Genomic DNA, 17,461 nt, shown 5'->3' on the forward strand with positions numbered 1-17,461 from the left:
CAACGAAGTCAATCCTCCTACTAACAAAGAAACCAAGCCAAGACAGAGTTAACCTACCTCAAGAGTTCTATTCATTCCATGAAAAATAAAAATGGTGATATGCAAAGAGTGAAAAAAAAATAAGTTTGGCACTTTGACCCCTTGATTATCTATGTCACTTTAATTAGTGTTAACACAAGATATCAAATAACTACTTTACCATCATTTTTCTCTTTTTTGCGTCAAGATATAAGTAAAATGGTTCATAGAGCGTGAGTGTCTAAAATTGATCGGTAGAGACTTCCAGATATCATACTATGATTATTTACTATGTCATGATTTCGATGATCAAAATTAGCATATCAAATAGCAGACTTATCCATAACAAATAACATTACAAGCAGGAAAGACGTTTTTGAGGCCCACTAACCTCAAATCACCGCTCCAGCATCGTGGGAGAGGGGAGAGAAGAGGTCCAACCCTGTGATACAGCTGCATAGACAACAACAGTGCAGGAGAAAAAAGGGGAAACAGATGGAAAACTTGTACTTGCAGCATCCCAAAAAAAACACCCGAGTATCCATCACCACTTCCCGGCATAAAAATAAATAGCAGTTAAATAAGTGAAGACCAAACAATATTGTCGTGAATAGAAATGATCTCAAGTCACATAAATTAGTTCACAAAGCCTAAATAGTATAAACTAAATTGACCTCAAAACCTATCAAACCGTGAGAGTCGTAGTGCAAAAAACTAAGGCGAGACCTAGCACACGTAGCAACTCCTAATCCAAAACTAAGGCAAAATCATCCATAGGGAATTAAATTCCTGATCACCCAAAAGGGGAAAAAGGACTCAGGAAATGAGGCCATCATTCAAAGATAGTACAGCCAGCTGTTCGTTGGGTGCATTTGGCTGCTGCTGAGCAACAGTCTTGAGAACTTCCATGGCCTCTGCAACTTTGGCTTTCAGAGCTTCAGGCGACTCCAGCAAATGAAGCACCTCAGTCTGGTCCATCTCCAGGAGCATTCCCGTGACTTTGGCTGCATGATCACGCTCCAGTTGCTCAACTTGTGGATAGAGACTTTCACCAAGCATCTAGAAGAAAAATAAGAAGCGTATCAGCACTTAATCATATATCATATAACTTATAAACTAGATATCAGACCAGCAAGTTACTGTGTATTATATCCTACTACTACTGTTATCTGACAATGAGATCAAGCACGATAAGTGTGTGCTTGCATGACGTATCGAGTGCAGGAATGGTGCTTGGAATGCACAAATTCCAACACATTGTATAGAAGACACTGCACGAGTACGACAGCAGATGAATGTTATATTTTAAAAAGGGCATCATAGTGCACAAGGCATATGCCAAATTGGGCTTGGTAAGGGAACACAAATGCTGTGCGCATCAATTAAAACAATAAGCTGTTTTTCTGGGAAGGGAACAGACCGTTCTTTGCTGGTCAGGAGAAGCATTTGCAAGGGCTGAAGCCAAAGTCCCAATTGGAATAGGTTGTGACATGCCAGCATCTCGCATTGGCAAACCTCCCATGTCATATGGAGAATACATCCCTCCAGCAACACCAGGCATTGGAACATCAAGCATGTTTCTTCCAGGTGGGTAGCGGTAGACACGTCCCCTTGGAAGCATCTGCAATATGCCCATAATAGAACAAAAATTGTAAGCCTCTAAAAATACTCTAAAATTACTCACAAAACAGGATCCAACATAACTGTAAGGCATCTCATGATAAACTATGAGAGCATCCATATATCTTCTATATAGCATCTTACAAGACAAGTACCACTAGAGCCTTCTAATGAATCTAATCAGAGTGAAGTGATGTGTTAAAATTACAAATAAAATTCTGTTTGTTCTAAAAAAAGGCAAAAGCACAATGGTTCAATGCACGGCAAAACATGCTCCGACCTGATGCGATGTCAATTGACAAAGCACACTTAAACCAACATGCTCTTTCCACTGAAAAAGCATCATAGTTATATGAAATAAGACTAGTACCTATCAAAGTATGGTCATGACAGTGACCAAATTAGGATTACCGGCACAAAACGATTAAAAGAGCTGATAAGCACACCTGTTGTTGAATTGCTGGCATAGGTTGCTGTGTTTGCTGAACAGGACCAGCTCCAGCCCGTCGACCCCCTGGCCGTTGGCTTTGATGACCTTGTTGAACAAATGGTAGAAAGAAATTTGACATAGGAGCACCGCCAGGCCTCATTCCAGGAACAAGCTGCTGCTGGAAACCAAATCCAGGCTGGAAGGGAAAAGGTGTGGACTTTTCAACAGTGTATTCAACTGACTCACTTAAAACGTTTATAACTAATGATGTGGACCGTGTCTAGACAATAATAACTTCCAATATATGAAGCAAATTATCCAGAAGATCAAGTCTGGCAAATTGAAAACAACATTTCTAAGCAACTGAATCGGATGGATCATGTTGATAAGATGTGTCTGAAGTGCTGACATTTAACCAAACATGACAACAAAGTGAAGCAATAGTCTTCTGCAACAGGCATACATAATCTTTTTATTTTGTCATTATCATTGGGAGTACATTGAAACCACCTAAGTAAAAGAACAATAAAAGTAATCTCATCGAGGTCTATCCTGCTACTCAATGATATGCAGAAATAAGGTCAAATTTAGCACACCCAACATCTGATCAATTGGTTGTTGGGCTTGAAACAGAAATATAGAAGTTGGATAAAATTGCCAAGATTGCTCTTCCATACAAAATCAAACCAGCCAAAATTTATACTACTATGGAGAGCTAGGTAATATCACCATGCAGTCTTGACATACATATAGTACAACTACTGTGCTTCTTGAACAAATGTGAAACTTCATTTCTTTATAAAGTGGGAAAAAAAATCAAAACAAGAATTCTATCAGAAGAAAGAAGAGACAGGGGAGGAGAGTTCCAAAAGGTCTATAGAAAGGAGAATGGAAGTACTAATCACCATCTTTTTGCCTTTTCCCCAGCTACATGTTTAGCTAAAGCACAATTCAGATTTAAGAAGAGTCTCAGAAGAATTGGCAAATTTCCAAAACCTACAACCAATTTGAGGTCAAACCCAAAATCAGGAAAAAATTTAACATAAGGTATACATAAAGTATACCCACAACATTAGAATTATGAATTATGAATATCTACCTCAACAGTTGAAATTCAGGCACAAAGTACCGATGGGTACAAAGTTCTCTCAAAATGGAAGGAGTCTAAAACTAGGAAAAACACTTTGACATAGGCAACTCTCTTATCACTAGGGCATGACTATGTTGAGAACTTAAATTGAAATACTCTCATTAAAGTGTACTCAGAGAATGAAATCTTGTAAATAGAATGGAAATTCAACTGTTTTCCTAGGGAAAATTGGCAAATACTAGGAAAGTAGTCAGGCCTATCATATTATAGTAACTTTATAAATATTAAAGACGTTCACTGCATGTCAATCAATTCTACAAACATGTCATATTTTATATGTACATTCTTCAGCACAGATGTATACACTATCTTTCATTGCATATTAACATGAGAATTGCCCTCACACCTACATTTTTTGGAGTTTGTCATGCTGAACACCTGAAGACTGTTGGGCCGATGTGAAGTTTCTACCTAGCACTGCTAAATTCAAGAAAATGTGACTTCTAAACAAATAACCTAGAGCTGGAAAAGGAACACTATAAGTTTACGAGAACTTAAGTTTCCTACCCTAATATTGAGCTACTGATATGAATTCGTAGGTACAAAAAGGCTTTCAAGTTATGGTCAATCCTAATAACACATACAAAATGATAGATAGTTCATTAATAAAGATCATTCATATAAAGCATCACTTACCTGAGGAATAAGAGTTGGTGGAGCTTGACCATAAAATAGTTGCTGTCCGAGACCTGGAGTCCCAGGAGGATACATGGGAACACGAGGGGCAACAGTAGGTGCCATTGGTACAGGTCGCATTTGCGAAAATTGTGCCTGGAGATCAAAAAAATGGAAGGTCAGCAAGTGGAACTCAAAGAAGTAAGACAACCAGCAGTACATATAGAAAACAGTTCATTGTGTTTTTATAAAGGATAAATCAACCAAGAAACACAATATACAAACCAAAGAAGTACAAACTATAAACTTGAAAATATTCATAAGAAAAATTATGATTTAAAAGAAGAAATGGCATTAGAAAGTTTGTAATTTTTATTACAACTAGAAACACTTCTTTCAACATACAAAAATTACTTATCATGTTCTATGAATCTTCCATCCAAATTAATCATATAGGGACTTGGAGAGTTAGGAACAATCCTTTATATCCAGAAAGGCATTCAGAGGCCACACCATAGTAGACCAAAAGAAATCCTGGCTCCAAGCAATCACAACCTACTCGGAAACTCCAGATCACTCAAAGCCGCAAACAAATGTTTCGTGATGGCCCGTTGTTTTCTGCTATCTTGTCAAATGTTGCCTACTTCACCAGCTCATGACATCTTTTTTTCTCTTACCACCCTTGGCATGCCATTTGCATTTCTGTATCTTTCCTTCATTCTTTCATGTTTGAATGACAAAGATGTAGAAACTAGAAAGAGATACCATAAGCTACGACTATTTTCTCTATTTGTTATTTTATTTTAAGAGAATCATAAATAACATTCTACATTTTGACTATATTATAAATAAAGCTCTCTTGTTTCATTATTTATAGATAAAGCCTCCTATTTGCTAACAAATATCAAGCAACAATCTGAATCAATTAATTTAACAAGCATTTGATGGAATGGGACAAAAAGTAGAATATTTGTCCATTTTAGGTAATATTTTATTTTCTTAAATCATCCTTATCTCGCTCATCTAAAATGACCTTTGAGATTAAACAACAGTAATTTTTGGATTCAATGATTTTATGGGATTCGGTGTTTGGACGCAAGTTTAGTGCTTTAAAAACTTGATTTGGTAATATTTTGTTGGAAACCGGTGTTTTTTTGGTTAGCCTCCAAGTTGCCTTAGAGGCTTAATTTAGTTATATAATTCAGTTTATTTGATAGTCGAGTTAAATTCTATCTATTAATCAAATGGTCGGGCATGGTTTGATATATTTTAGCAAATAGAGGGCTCTACTTATAATATAGTCAAAACGTATTATTCACACTCTTTTATTTTTCATTTTACCACTTTTTCCAAACTTTTGGATTGACGAGAATTTTATTTTACAATGAATATCAACACATGTAACAAGATATACATTCTATTATACCATTTCTTAGCTACACTGCCAACAGAATATGGAGATTTTAATGGGAACTTTAGAATTTGCAAGTGTATAGAGAAAAATAATCTATCCAATTCAAGATAAAATGTAAATAAAGAAGCATAAACAAGTTGCCGCTAAGTACATGTCCATAGAAGCAGCGTGTGAGCATTTAGTAAACACAAAAAATTAAAGCTTCTAGTAAGTAAGTCAAAATATGTTATACAGGCACTCATTAACAGTCAGTTCCAGCCAATTTCAGAGTGGCTAGAATTTATAAATGTGCACATTAAATTAAAACTTAATTGGTTTAAGAAAAGCACCTGCAACCTAGCTCTTCTCTCCTCTTTACGCTGAGCAAGCGCCACGTATAGTGGTTTTCCGGATATCATTTTGCCGTTCATCTCCATAAGCTAGAGAGAAAGAAGAAACAATGATATAAGTGTCAATTGATAACCTCTTTCAACACAATACATTGTAGATCATTTAACTTACAGCTCGGGAAGCTTCTTCAGGAGTTGAGAAAGCAACAAATCCGGATCCTTTACTAATTCCATTTTGATCCCGCATAACCTATAAGTTGCAGAATCGAATCATATCCAGCAAGACCGAACATTTATGAAGAAATGAATATAATATTTTCACAGAGAATTGCACAATACCTTGCATGAGGTAATTTTACCAAAGTCTGAAAATATTTCCTTCAGTTTTTCATCTCCAATGTTATCATCCAAATTCTTCAAGTATAAGTTAAGTCCTTGAGATTTGTCCATTGCGTCCTTCATATTTTGATCAAATCTTCCTTTCAATTCCATCTCTCTTTCTGACTTCTTCTGAGCTCTTCCAACATACCACTCCTTATCATTAAATTTCTTTCCATTAAGTTCCTGAACTGCACGAGCAGCATCCTCTGAGTTCTCAAAATTGACAAACCCAAAGCACTTGGATTTACCATCAGCCTCCATCATTACTACAGCGCTAGTGATACTCCCATACTCACCAAAGATCTTTATTAAATCTTCTCTTGTGGTGGAATCAGATAGATTTTTGACAAAGGCATTATTAAATCTGGTCTTATCAAAAGCATTTTCCCTTTCCTGCTTGCGAAGAAAAGGTCCAACAAAAACAGGCTTATCATTCATTAGCATGCCATTTAACTTATTTATTGCATTTTGTGCTCCCTCTTCCTGCTCAAATTGAACAAAGCCATAGCCTTTTGACTGGCCAGATTGATCTGTGGCTACCTTGCAAGAAAGAATATTACCAAATACAGAAAATGTGTCGTATAATCCCTTGTTATCAATTGTCTTGTCCAGGTTCTGAAATAAAAAGAATAGCATAAACACAATAAGTGTAACTAGTTGAGTCACTCAAAACAGTTCATAACGAGGAAAGAGGAAAATAAAATGAGCAAAGACAAAAGAAAAATAATTCAAAATGTAAGTACCTTAATAAATATATTTGCAGCCCCACTCCTACGGATGCTTGGATCACGGTTTGAATACATTATACGGATAGGCTTATTATTGATGGGAGTAAAGTTCAGTACATCCATTGCCCTTGCAGCTATCAAATCACAACAAAATAGGAAGACAAAGATTTAGTCTCGTCTAAATAAATAATAATGTCAGCTATGCAGCTGTGATTGTTTAAAACAATCAATCTCTTGTTGCAATTATACATCAGCCTAGTATTTTGCCATTCAAAAGAATCTAAGTTCAGGCACCAGATATATCTAGCTTAAGGAGTGAAATTGAGTCAAACTCAAGAAATCCAAAGACAGTTTGCTCTCAGCTTGTTAAACAAAATACCAACCTCGAGCAGGAAGCAAGCCAAAGAGCTTATCTGACACACTGGCTCAGTCTCTAAAACTAAGTCGGAAAATTTTCCTGGTGCACCCAAAACCAGAAACCAGATAGCAATTTGAAGTACGACGCCACGCATGTAGCATTTATCGCATTGTAGAACAAATGCATCTCCCAAACTTTTGCCCATTACTCACTAACCAACATCACATATTCCAAGATCACGCAGTTACTCATACTAAGGGCAAACTCTAATAATATCAAAATACCATTGGGACAGACAAGAAACATGCGTAATCGAAGAGCCAGATGCAATCTAAGAAAAAAAGATCACTTTCTATCGACCTGCATTCGATAAAAAAAAAAAACCACAAAACTCACCATCGACGGGGTTGCTGTAGTTGACGTAGCCGTATCCGAGGGACCGTCGCGAACTGACGTCGCGGCAAACCCGGACCGAGACCACCTGGCCGATCTCACTGAACAGCTCGAACAGCTGCGCCTCGTGCACTCCGATCTCTAAGTCCCCCACGTACAGCGACGTCGTCGAGAACTGACCCCCAACACCAACACCGCCACCTCCCACTCCAACACCACCACCGCTATTCGCCGCCGCCATCTGCACCTGCGCCATCCCTACCTTTCTCCTCTTCCTTTTTTTGTCTTTTTTCTTCCCTTCTCCTCCTCCGATAAACCCTAGATAGATAGAGATCGAGAACTTCTAGGTTTTTTTCTGTGGATTTTTTTTCTCTTTTTTCCGATTTTTTTTTGGGTTTTTGGGAGTAATGGGGTAAAAGATAGAAGAGAGGAAAGGATTTGGGAGGGCAGGGGGAGACTGCACCGCGAATCCTATCGGCGACGACCTCGTCGATGTTATATTGTTTGCTTCGCCACGGAGGCAGAAACCCTAGCTTGCTTCCAGATGCGTCTGGGCCGTTCGATCTGACATCAGACGGGATATGTCGACCGTCCGATAGACCCACAGTATGCTCGGAGCTGCACGTGTCCTTTTTTCCCTTTTTTTTATTTAGGGAAGTTTACAAATTACGCCCTACATTTATTTATTTTGTAATTTACCCGTCTTTGATATTTTTGTACCCGAACTCTACTATTTCTTAATAATTTTTATTAATACACTTTGTATATTTAAACGGCAAATAAATATTTAATTATAATATATAAAATAACTTATAAATATCTAAATTATCTATGAAAAAAGAAAGAAAAATAATGATGATGATATTTTAGTAATTTAATCGATATCAGTCAGTCAAAATAATGTCAAGATATTAAATAAAAATTCTAAAAAAAAATAAGAAATCGAGTTATATAAAATAAATATGAATCATAAAATAAATAAAATATAGGGTGTAATTTATAAAATATCCTTCTTTTCATTTATAATACATACCGTGCCGTGCCACTTGACTACTGTTTAAATTATAAAAATATATATTATATGATTATAATAACTACTCGGATCACAACTAACATTGCGTAATGAAAAGTTTAATCAAGAAAATAAGGTATTGAGTAACGGAAAAGAAGTGTTGTTTATATTTTGGTCAAATTGTGAGCTGAGAAGTTTGCTTTGACACGTATTATTCGTGAATTTATAGGCGAAAAATATAGCTTTTACAGACAGTTTATAAAAAGAACGATGTGGCAGACTTATTAATCTTTAATAATTTTTCTGTATGCTAATATAGATTATGCGACGTCTATTCTATTTGTATAATATTTATAAAGTAATTCTGGATATTACTTATATATATATATATATATATATATATATATATGGTGCCAATAAATATATAGAATTATTATCTGATCATGGAGATGGCTATGAATTATTTAAAATGGCTAATTAGTCAAACAAACGCTAGAAATGAGTGGTTTATAATATTTTTCTTCAACGAAAAGTCATCTTATAATATTTGTCAATAATTAGAATACTTTATGTAACGTAGAAAAGTATTAGGTATACGAAGATACTGAATGTTAATTTGATTTTTTTTTATATCATTAATTTAGGTAAGGTATTTTAGTCATAGACAGTTTTATAATTTAGTGTTCGATATATACATCACTTAAGTATGTTCTCGAAAATAGATAACAACGATTATAATAGTATAGGTCTTTTAAGTGTCTACATAACTGGGTTAGCACCTTATTAAATATATGAATAGCCAACAGACTCATAGACTATATAAAAAAATATATACTTCTCATTTGTATCCTATCTTTGATGTGTGGAGACAAAGAGACTCTATCTATTTTTATACTATAATTATATGCTAATTATGGCCTATAGACTCTATAGTTATATTATTATATTTTTATTTATCTAATTATAATATGTATGTTGCCAGCTCTTTCGGCCTCTACGTGAATCATATAAGAAGAATTTTAGATAAAAATGTGTGACAACATGGTGTTTAATATAATATTATTGTACATATTAATGAAGCGTAATATTATTCCAAGTCAGCTTCTTCATTCTTCTTTCCAACATGGTATATAAAGATATCAGATATTTTAGATGAGGTATTTCGATCATAAGCAACTTATGGCTAGAAGACATTTTATTTGTGCAATGGTATTGCATAATGTATGTTTTCGATAATCACTAATAATATTATAAATCTAAATACCTAAATTACCCTCATCTTTTTTATTATATTTTTTTTTCAAAAAAGAAAAACAAAAATATGAGAGAGATGACTACTGAGGAGATATTTAAGAAAGATGACCGGGAGATATATAAAATGAGAGGAAATGATAGGTGTATTTTAGTAACTTGGTTGAAATAGCATAAAATAAGAGAAAATGGTAGGGGTATTTTAGTAACTTACTTAAAATAATATAATATTAAATTAGAATTGTAAGGAAAAAAATGGTAGGGTTACAAAATCTTCAAAGACGAGCGTAAATAATAAAATAGGTAAAATATAGGGAGTGATATGTAAAATTTATTATTTATTTTTTTTGACTTATTTCCGTTTCGGCCCCTTTTTTTCTCTTAAATTGTATATTTTTTTTACACGTTCGATTTCACAGCCAGCGTACTTTTCCCCCACCAGATCGCACATTTGTCGTGTTCGGCTTGTCATGTGTAATGTTTAAACAATGACGGCAAGATGACCACATATCGTAACTCCGTCACTACGCTCACCAAATAGTTACCCCAGATAAGCTCTAACTATATAAATAGATCAATCGGGACACCTCTGGTGACTCAAAGCCACATATTTCCGTTTCACTTGCTCTATTCTCATATCATAATTCCCCCTTCTTCTTCTTCTTCTTCTTCTTCTAAACGTACCGAACTCCTCTTCTCTTCCCCCATTAATTCCACATTAAATGGGGAAAGAGGAGGTGGGAGAAGCCGAGAAGGCGACGGTAATGGAACCGGAGCCCGAGATAGAGAAACTCCCGGTTGACCTCCTCTCCTATACCTTCTCCCTCCTCTCCTCTTTCAAGGATTTAGCTCAGTATGGTTCCGTTTGAATCCCGAATATTTTTTCTCCAATTGTAGCTATTTTTGGTCGCCTAATTGGTTCTGGTGTTTTGGTGGAAGGGCGAGTGGGGTTTGCCGGAAGTGGCGGCGAGGGGTGGACCAGTCGCTGGCCAGTAAGGAGGTGCTCAGCTTCGCCGGGCAGCGGATGGACGATGCGTCCGCCGCTCGGATTGTTCATGCGGCTTTTAATCTCAGGGAGCTCAATATGTAAGTATTACTCTTTCGTACTATGGTGAAAAGCTTGTTTCTTGTTCGTCGGTTGCTCTGATTTTGTTAGGCTATGATGCGCCTTGTTGGCGCTTTACCTTAAAGCTCGAGCTTTTGAGCCAATTGGTTAAAATCCAACTTTTTTTGATGGCCAATTGAAGTTTTGAGTGTTAGTTCTCTGTGAGATGTTTGTGGTTAGGTGCAATCAAACTTGAAAGTGCAAAAAAAAAAAAAAAAAAGGGTTTGCACTTGCATTTAATTGTTCAAGGCACGATGAATGAAAAGTTTGGTTCTCAGTCCTTGTCGCTCTTATTTTGGTAGGGTCTTTGCTAGTTCATTGCACAGAAATGTACAAATAACTGCACAAGTGCACAGGAAGGAATAATTTGATCTTGGATTTAGTGTTCCTATAGCTAATAAATGTAGAGGTTGTGAATGAAACTCTAAACATAACAGTTCTGAGTCTTATATGGTATCTCTTTGAGGCACTCTTGGTTCATGTATCTTTCAGTTCTGCTTTTATTCGAGGTAGTATGGATTTGAAATTCCTACTTTGCGAAACTTAGAACTTCTGTGATGCAATTCCAGTTTAAATCTTTTGATGATGTCTTGGAGGATACTTTGACTAGCAATGCTAGTTATCACTTCTTGAAATTCTTGTCCCACTATTAGAGGACTGGCATCAACTGGGCAGCCACTGCAAAAGAAAATGTACTTTCTTTATAGATTCTTCTCATCTTTTAGTTGTGCTTAAGCCGACCATATATTATTGAGAGATGCTTGGACGATAAACTTGTAGGAAATTCACTGACACACTTATCCTTTTTATATGCTTACATCAAGCTATTGTTGCTTATGATGGGTCAGAGCATGTCATATGTGACTCCTGCTCTGCCTATTTAGCAATTAAATATCTGCATATTTGGATCTTCTAATTCATAGTATTCTCTTCATAGTTCTCGAAGCTGTTGGGGTTGTCAAATAACTGATGAAGGACTGTACAAGATTTCGCTAGCGAAATGTATCGGAAATCTGACATCTATATCTTTGTGGGGTATGGCTGGAATAACCGACAAAGGTGTTATTCATCTGGTAAGGAACTTTTGTTGGATAGTATACGATTTATTAGCTTTCCAGTTGTATGTTATGCGACTAATAAATGTATGCTTTTGTTGCCAGAACATATTTGCTATTTTGAGCATCAAAATGACAATATGCATATATTTTACTACTTCCGCAACATGTCGTTTTGTTTTGCATGAGATAATTTAGCATAATAGCTGATAGATGTACATCGATATGCACCACTTGCACAAAACAGCAATCTTCTGTACATTTAAAAGGAACCCGATTTCTTTAGTCATTTGATTTAACGTGGCTACTATGTTTCATTTATCTGTTGTTTTTAGCTTCACTGATTGTCGTTCTAATACACATGGTGTTTTTAGTGTGGTGACTAATAGAAGTGCCAATCATGTGACCTGTTTGTATAGGTTAACTAGATATTTACTTTACTACATGAATATGAAGAATCAGACATCTTACTTGTGATACCTTTCTTCGTCAATCCTATTGGTATTACTATAGGATCCTGGAGAAGAATCAGACCCCTTTACAATCTGGAAACCTTCTTTTGACTGGAACAGGTCATATTACGTTTCTTTACGAGAAAATTCTGTTACTTCTAAGGGATAAATACAACTTAAATATGTAATGCTGCATGTTGCAGTGAATTTTATGAATGTATGTTAGTCATTGCTGATTTTTATCTTGGTCCAAGAAAGCTACGAAATCGTTCTGCAAAAGAGTGGCAAAATGGAACTATCTTTCTTTGCAAGTTGCTCTTTTATTTCCATACATCTTGTTCATCATTTATCCCTCTTTAATTCTGCAGGTTTCTAGAGCTTATTCCTTACAACACTTAAACATTGGTGGCACATTTATTACAGATGAATCTCTATATGCAATTGCAAATAGCTGTCCACATTTGAAGGTAAGCTCCATTGTACATTTTGATAAAACTAAATCCTTTGTTCAGACATTCATTTTCCTAGTGACACCCAATTCCTGAAAGGTTTAACTTGATTATCTAGATTAATTAAATAATAAGTGTACAAAAGTATATGCATATGAGTACGTATGTTTGTATGCAATATGCCATGATGTGCAATAGTCGAGGGAAGAAATTCTATTTTTTAAAAGTTTGAGTGACACAGTGTGCAATTTGGTGGTAAATAGTAAGCACTTCAAAAGGACCCATAGCTGGATATGATGGTGGATCCACCAATTGCAGCTTGTCATGTAACTCTGAAATGATTAAATAATTTAAATTTACTTGATTCCTGTTAGTGCAAGTCGGCAACGTAAGGTATTATACTCCTTTTCCATGTTTCCTATATTCCAAGTCGATAATCTAAATATTCTCTCTTGGACTAGCTTCTGTTATAGTGATCAAAACCACAACAAACTGTTGTAAGGTTGTTAAATTGACAATGACTTCTGTAAAACCACTGTAATTATTCTGGGAATGAACTTCTAATATCTTATTATCTTCCAAAATGCTTAGATTGGTTTGATTGCTTTTACAGACCATCATTCTCTGGAGCTGCCGCCATGTGACTGAGAGTGGTCTTCTCATGCTTGTAAATAAATGTCACAAACTTGAATCCATCAATGTCGGGGGGATGAGGGTGCCTGTCGATTGCTTCATCACCTTAGTTGCAATCAGCCCTGCTCTGCAGATAAAATCCATTTCCCATTATCTAAATATTGGGATGTTAGTTGCATAAGATGGATGTTCTACTTGCTTGATAGCCCAATAAAAAGGACCCAATTATTTACAAGATTATTTGTTTTCTATGTGGATGTAAATATGAATGATAACAAATATTGGGTATAATGCTGCATTTCTTTATTCCTGCAAAATATTAAGTGACTGCCAGTAAAATTAGTATTATAAGTTTGTGGATAAGGATAAAGCTATGTTGATACGGTGAATTCTATAATTGTGAATGGAATTGTATGAGCAATCGTAGATATGATAGAGCTAAGCTCTGTTCAAGTTTGGTTTGAAGTTAATTTCGAACGTACGCCAAAGAATTAAGCTTGAATTGATTAATTTCAAATTCTAGCCAATGCACTTAATAAGCAAATCCAAATTTATTTAAAATCAAGTCTTAATAATCTATCACCGTAACTCGGTTGGGGGTTGGATCTTATTAACCCATAATGAAGGCTGCGAGTTTAATTCTCCTCCACAGACAGTAAGATTTATAAAGTTCAATAAAATGATCAGATTTCAGTAAAAATGACCTTCTTTTCTTAAGAAAGATAATTATTCATTTTGTCTTTAATTTTATTTTCTACATCTAAGAGTAAGCTCTCTCCTCTTTATTTTCTTAACAACTAAGTACTCCTTTAGCTTTAACGGCATCGGGATTATTTTTTTGTAACCACGGTATGCAACTTAAGATTCGCTTTAACCAGCTAAGATGGGAAATAATTTAAGAAAACTTAGAAACCTCCCAACCTCGAAATTAGCTTCTTAAACCTCTAATTACAACCAATGATCAGGAATTTCTAAGAACTTCTCTTTATATGAATATAAATTTTAGCAAGGAACTCGTAAAATTTCCATGCTATTAACATCATTCATTTTCCAACTGACAGCCAGCTTCATTTGTTATCAATTTGCAATCGATAACTAATAGAATTCATTATGATCTGCTTCACCACACAAGTAGAAATCGCCTTAGTAACATATAGAGCAAACAATCTCAGAAGAGTTGCTTGATGGTTATTATAGAATACAACAGACTAGATGTGCCCAGAATTGGTCCTGTTATCATAAGAGGGTTACATGGATTTTTATTTCTTCCCACTTTTCTTAAGACCTGAACCTCCAAAAGCTCCCTTCTGGGATGCCTTAGCCTTCAGTTCCTTTAGTGCCTGCTTGCAAACAAATAAATTAAGGGATGCTAGTAAACAAAAGAAGTCCCTACAGTTAATGAAATAGAAGGGAAAGAGATAATGCTACAAAATATTCAACTGAGTCACTGTATTCACCTTTTCCTCTTCCTTCTTTTTCTGAATATTTGCTAGATCAGTCTACATACAGAAGAAAGATGTTAGCATTACGACATATATAAACATATATCCGGTAAACAACAAAAATAAATTGGCTCTCCAACTTAAATAAAATAAAATAATATAACCATTATTTCTAAACTTTTCACATCAAGCATTCATCAGCTAAATATACAGCTAGAAATTCTAAATGCAGTTTGGATACAAAAACAGAGTAACAAAATACTTTACTTTCATGCCAGAAGTCTTGTAATCTTGGGGTAAAAAATAATCTACTCTTAGCAATGTAATTTTTTACATTTTAATTTAAAAGTGATTGCCATCCCTGCTCTCTCTTCTTCCAAGATCACTTGTCATCTCTAACCCACAACCCACCTACCTGTGAACTCCCAAAAAACACCAGCAGCTAGGGTCCCTCTTAATCCAATGAATAGAGCCTTACTTAATTCTATTATATTCAAACATTTAATTAAAGTAATTACTCCATAAGTAATTTCTAGAGTATGAACTTGGACAACCATCTAAATTCTTTAGGATTGAAATACTCTAGATTTGTATTATAGACTTGCCCAACAGGCTCTAAAAGCATGGATGATCTTCATAAGAAACTTCAGAACAAAATAAAATCTGAGCAATTTCAGTTTGTACCAATATAAAACTGGAAAATCAGAGCAAAACCATATTAGTATCAATGTGCTTGTATAATTAGGTATTTTTGTGCAATCTTGTAATGGATATCCCAGCTTAGCCAATTTCAGGCATATTTGTGAAATCTTGTAATGGATATCCCAGCCTTGCCAATTTCAGGCAAGAGGCCGCCTTTGAAACATATAAACCAAATGGCTTCAAAGACCTATCATGTTTAGCATAGTTTCAATTATGCAAAGGATATATTCCAAATGCAAGATATATCCATATGAAAAACGAAGTCCAATACCACAACTGAATAGCCCTTCAAAAATCTCTCTTGAAAGAAATTGCCAATCAATCAGCTTAATATTTATGATCCAAACATATAACCAAATCATTAGAATCCAAAACTCAAATGACGAAATCTATCAAACATAAACCACCATAATAGCCTAAACAGCTTAATATTTTGGGAAGTGCCACAGCATACAACTATCATACATAAAAAAAATAAATAATGCTATCTAGTTATGAAAGTTATGCAAAGTTTGATTTCTGAGATCTCTAGCATCAAATATAACATTAAAATAATTTAAAGAACTACTCAATATGCTCGGCAAGCTAAAGATAGAAAATGAGGTTTGATTTAATTTCAAGCTAAAATTTATCCTCAATAAGTCTTGTAACCAGTCTGTTACTGGTGTTTTGGTTCGCCAACAGATATTATTTTGACAATCAATTCCATAGTTGACCAAATTCCCACATTTTGACATTGAAACTTCAATTTCATCTTCTCTCTTTTAATCCTTAGGTATATTGTCAATCATGAAAAATCCCCAATCAAAAAAAGAATAAAAGATGGTGCTTTCTTTCTCAGATATTGATCAACACCATAGCTTCTACGGTTTTACACCATAGAGAACGAATTCAAGCCCTAGATTAGATAAAAACCTCAAGGGAGTCCAGAATATAAGATAAAATCATGAAAAGAAAAATGCTGAAGCACAAATAAAGCTTGAAATCCAAATATCCTTCCTCCTCTAACCAGTCTAAAACAATTCAACGGAACAAAAGAAAATTAATTCAGACCATAACAAGACATCCAATCATAAACACAAAATCAAACACAGTCAGAAGGCCCAACTGACTCCGATCCAATGAATACGTGAAAGGATCGGAACATAGAAGATCGAATTTTGAGTACCTCGTCGTATTCCTTCTTGTCGACCTTGGGCTGCTTCAAAGGCTTCGCCTTCCCACCTATAACCAGATCAGAGAGAATCCTAAATCCAGAGATCAAGAGAGATCGAGAGATCGAAAGAGAGAGGAGAACGTGAGGACTCACCTTGCTTGGACGACATGATCGCTGAAGGGAGGATGACACGAAGATTCGAGGACAGAGATCAAGATAAAAAGGAGGAGAAGGATGGGAATACGCTTTATTTTAGATGGAGCCGGGAATCTAGACTTTAGGGTTGGCAATCTGTCGGGTACCGGATAAAATCCTTTATCACTTGAAAATGGATCCGACCCGGATCCGTCACATGAGCAGAGGGTTACAAATGAGAATTACTGCATATTTAGAAAGAGATTGTAAATATGGATATTTAATTATCAGGTTAGTTTTATTTTTATTTTATAATTATCAGGTTATTTTCCATACATGATTACTTGGCGACATAATTATCATGTTTAGTTTAAGCAAGTGCTCTTTCTTAATTTTTTTTTTAAATTTACATATAACACCCTACTCTTTCATAAGCAGGTGCCCTTGTTTAAGCTCTTCATTTAAATTTTTTTAAAAAAATATTATGCATAACATCCTATCTTTTAACCCGTATTATATTTGAACTAACATAACGAGAATATTAAGTTAAATAAAGATATTTTATTTCTAAAATAATTAATAGTCATTAGTATGATTTAATTAAGAATTTTTTTCTAATTTTTTAATATAGTT

The 17,461-nt window shown here is 35.1% G+C and overlaps 2 protein-coding genes and 1 long non-coding RNA gene across 3 annotated transcripts; 1 reads left to right on the top strand and 2 right to left on the bottom strand.

Moving 5' to 3' along the window:
- Window positions 1-603: 603 nt before the first annotated feature.
- On the bottom strand, window positions 604-7,935 carry LOC140787745 (polyadenylate-binding protein 2-like). Its single transcript, XM_073136839.1, has 9 exons — window positions 7,440-7,935; window positions 6,701-6,819; window positions 5,916-6,572; window positions 5,749-5,826; window positions 5,577-5,666; window positions 3,855-3,989; window positions 2,085-2,264; window positions 1,439-1,639; window positions 604-1,077 (listed from the first exon to the last, which is right to left on the bottom strand). The coding sequence occupies exons 1-9, from the start codon at window positions 7,690-7,692 to the stop codon at window positions 835-837; spliced, it is 1,956 nt and encodes a 651-aa protein (XP_072992940.1). The 5' UTR covers window positions 7,693-7,935; the 3' UTR covers window positions 604-834.
- Window positions 7,936-10,289: 2,354 nt separating this feature from the next.
- LOC140786850 (F-box protein At5g67140) lies at window positions 10,290-13,710 on the top strand. The gene is made up of 5 exons (XM_073135542.1): window positions 10,290-10,552; window positions 10,639-10,785; window positions 11,742-11,877; window positions 12,680-12,778; window positions 13,374-13,710. Exons 1-5 carry the CDS (start codon window positions 10,422-10,424, stop codon window positions 13,572-13,574), a joined length of 714 nt encoding a protein of 237 aa, XP_072991643.1. The 5' UTR covers window positions 10,290-10,421; the 3' UTR covers window positions 13,575-13,710.
- Window positions 13,711-14,459: 749 nt separating this feature from the next.
- Window positions 14,460-16,981, bottom strand: LOC140786079 (uncharacterized). Its single transcript, XR_012108544.1, has 4 exons — window positions 16,847-16,981; window positions 16,706-16,761; window positions 14,851-14,892; window positions 14,460-14,733 (listed from the first exon to the last, which is right to left on the bottom strand). It is a non-coding gene; the product is annotated as an uncharacterized lncRNA (long non-coding RNA).
- Between the last annotated feature and the right edge of the window lie 480 nt (window positions 16,982-17,461).

Source organism: Typha latifolia, chromosome 4 (assembly GCF_019914945.1).
Source record: "Typha latifolia isolate L0001 chromosome 4, TyphaL0001v2, whole genome shotgun sequence".
NCBI lineage: Eukaryota > Viridiplantae > Streptophyta > Magnoliopsida > Poales > Typhaceae > Typha > Typha latifolia.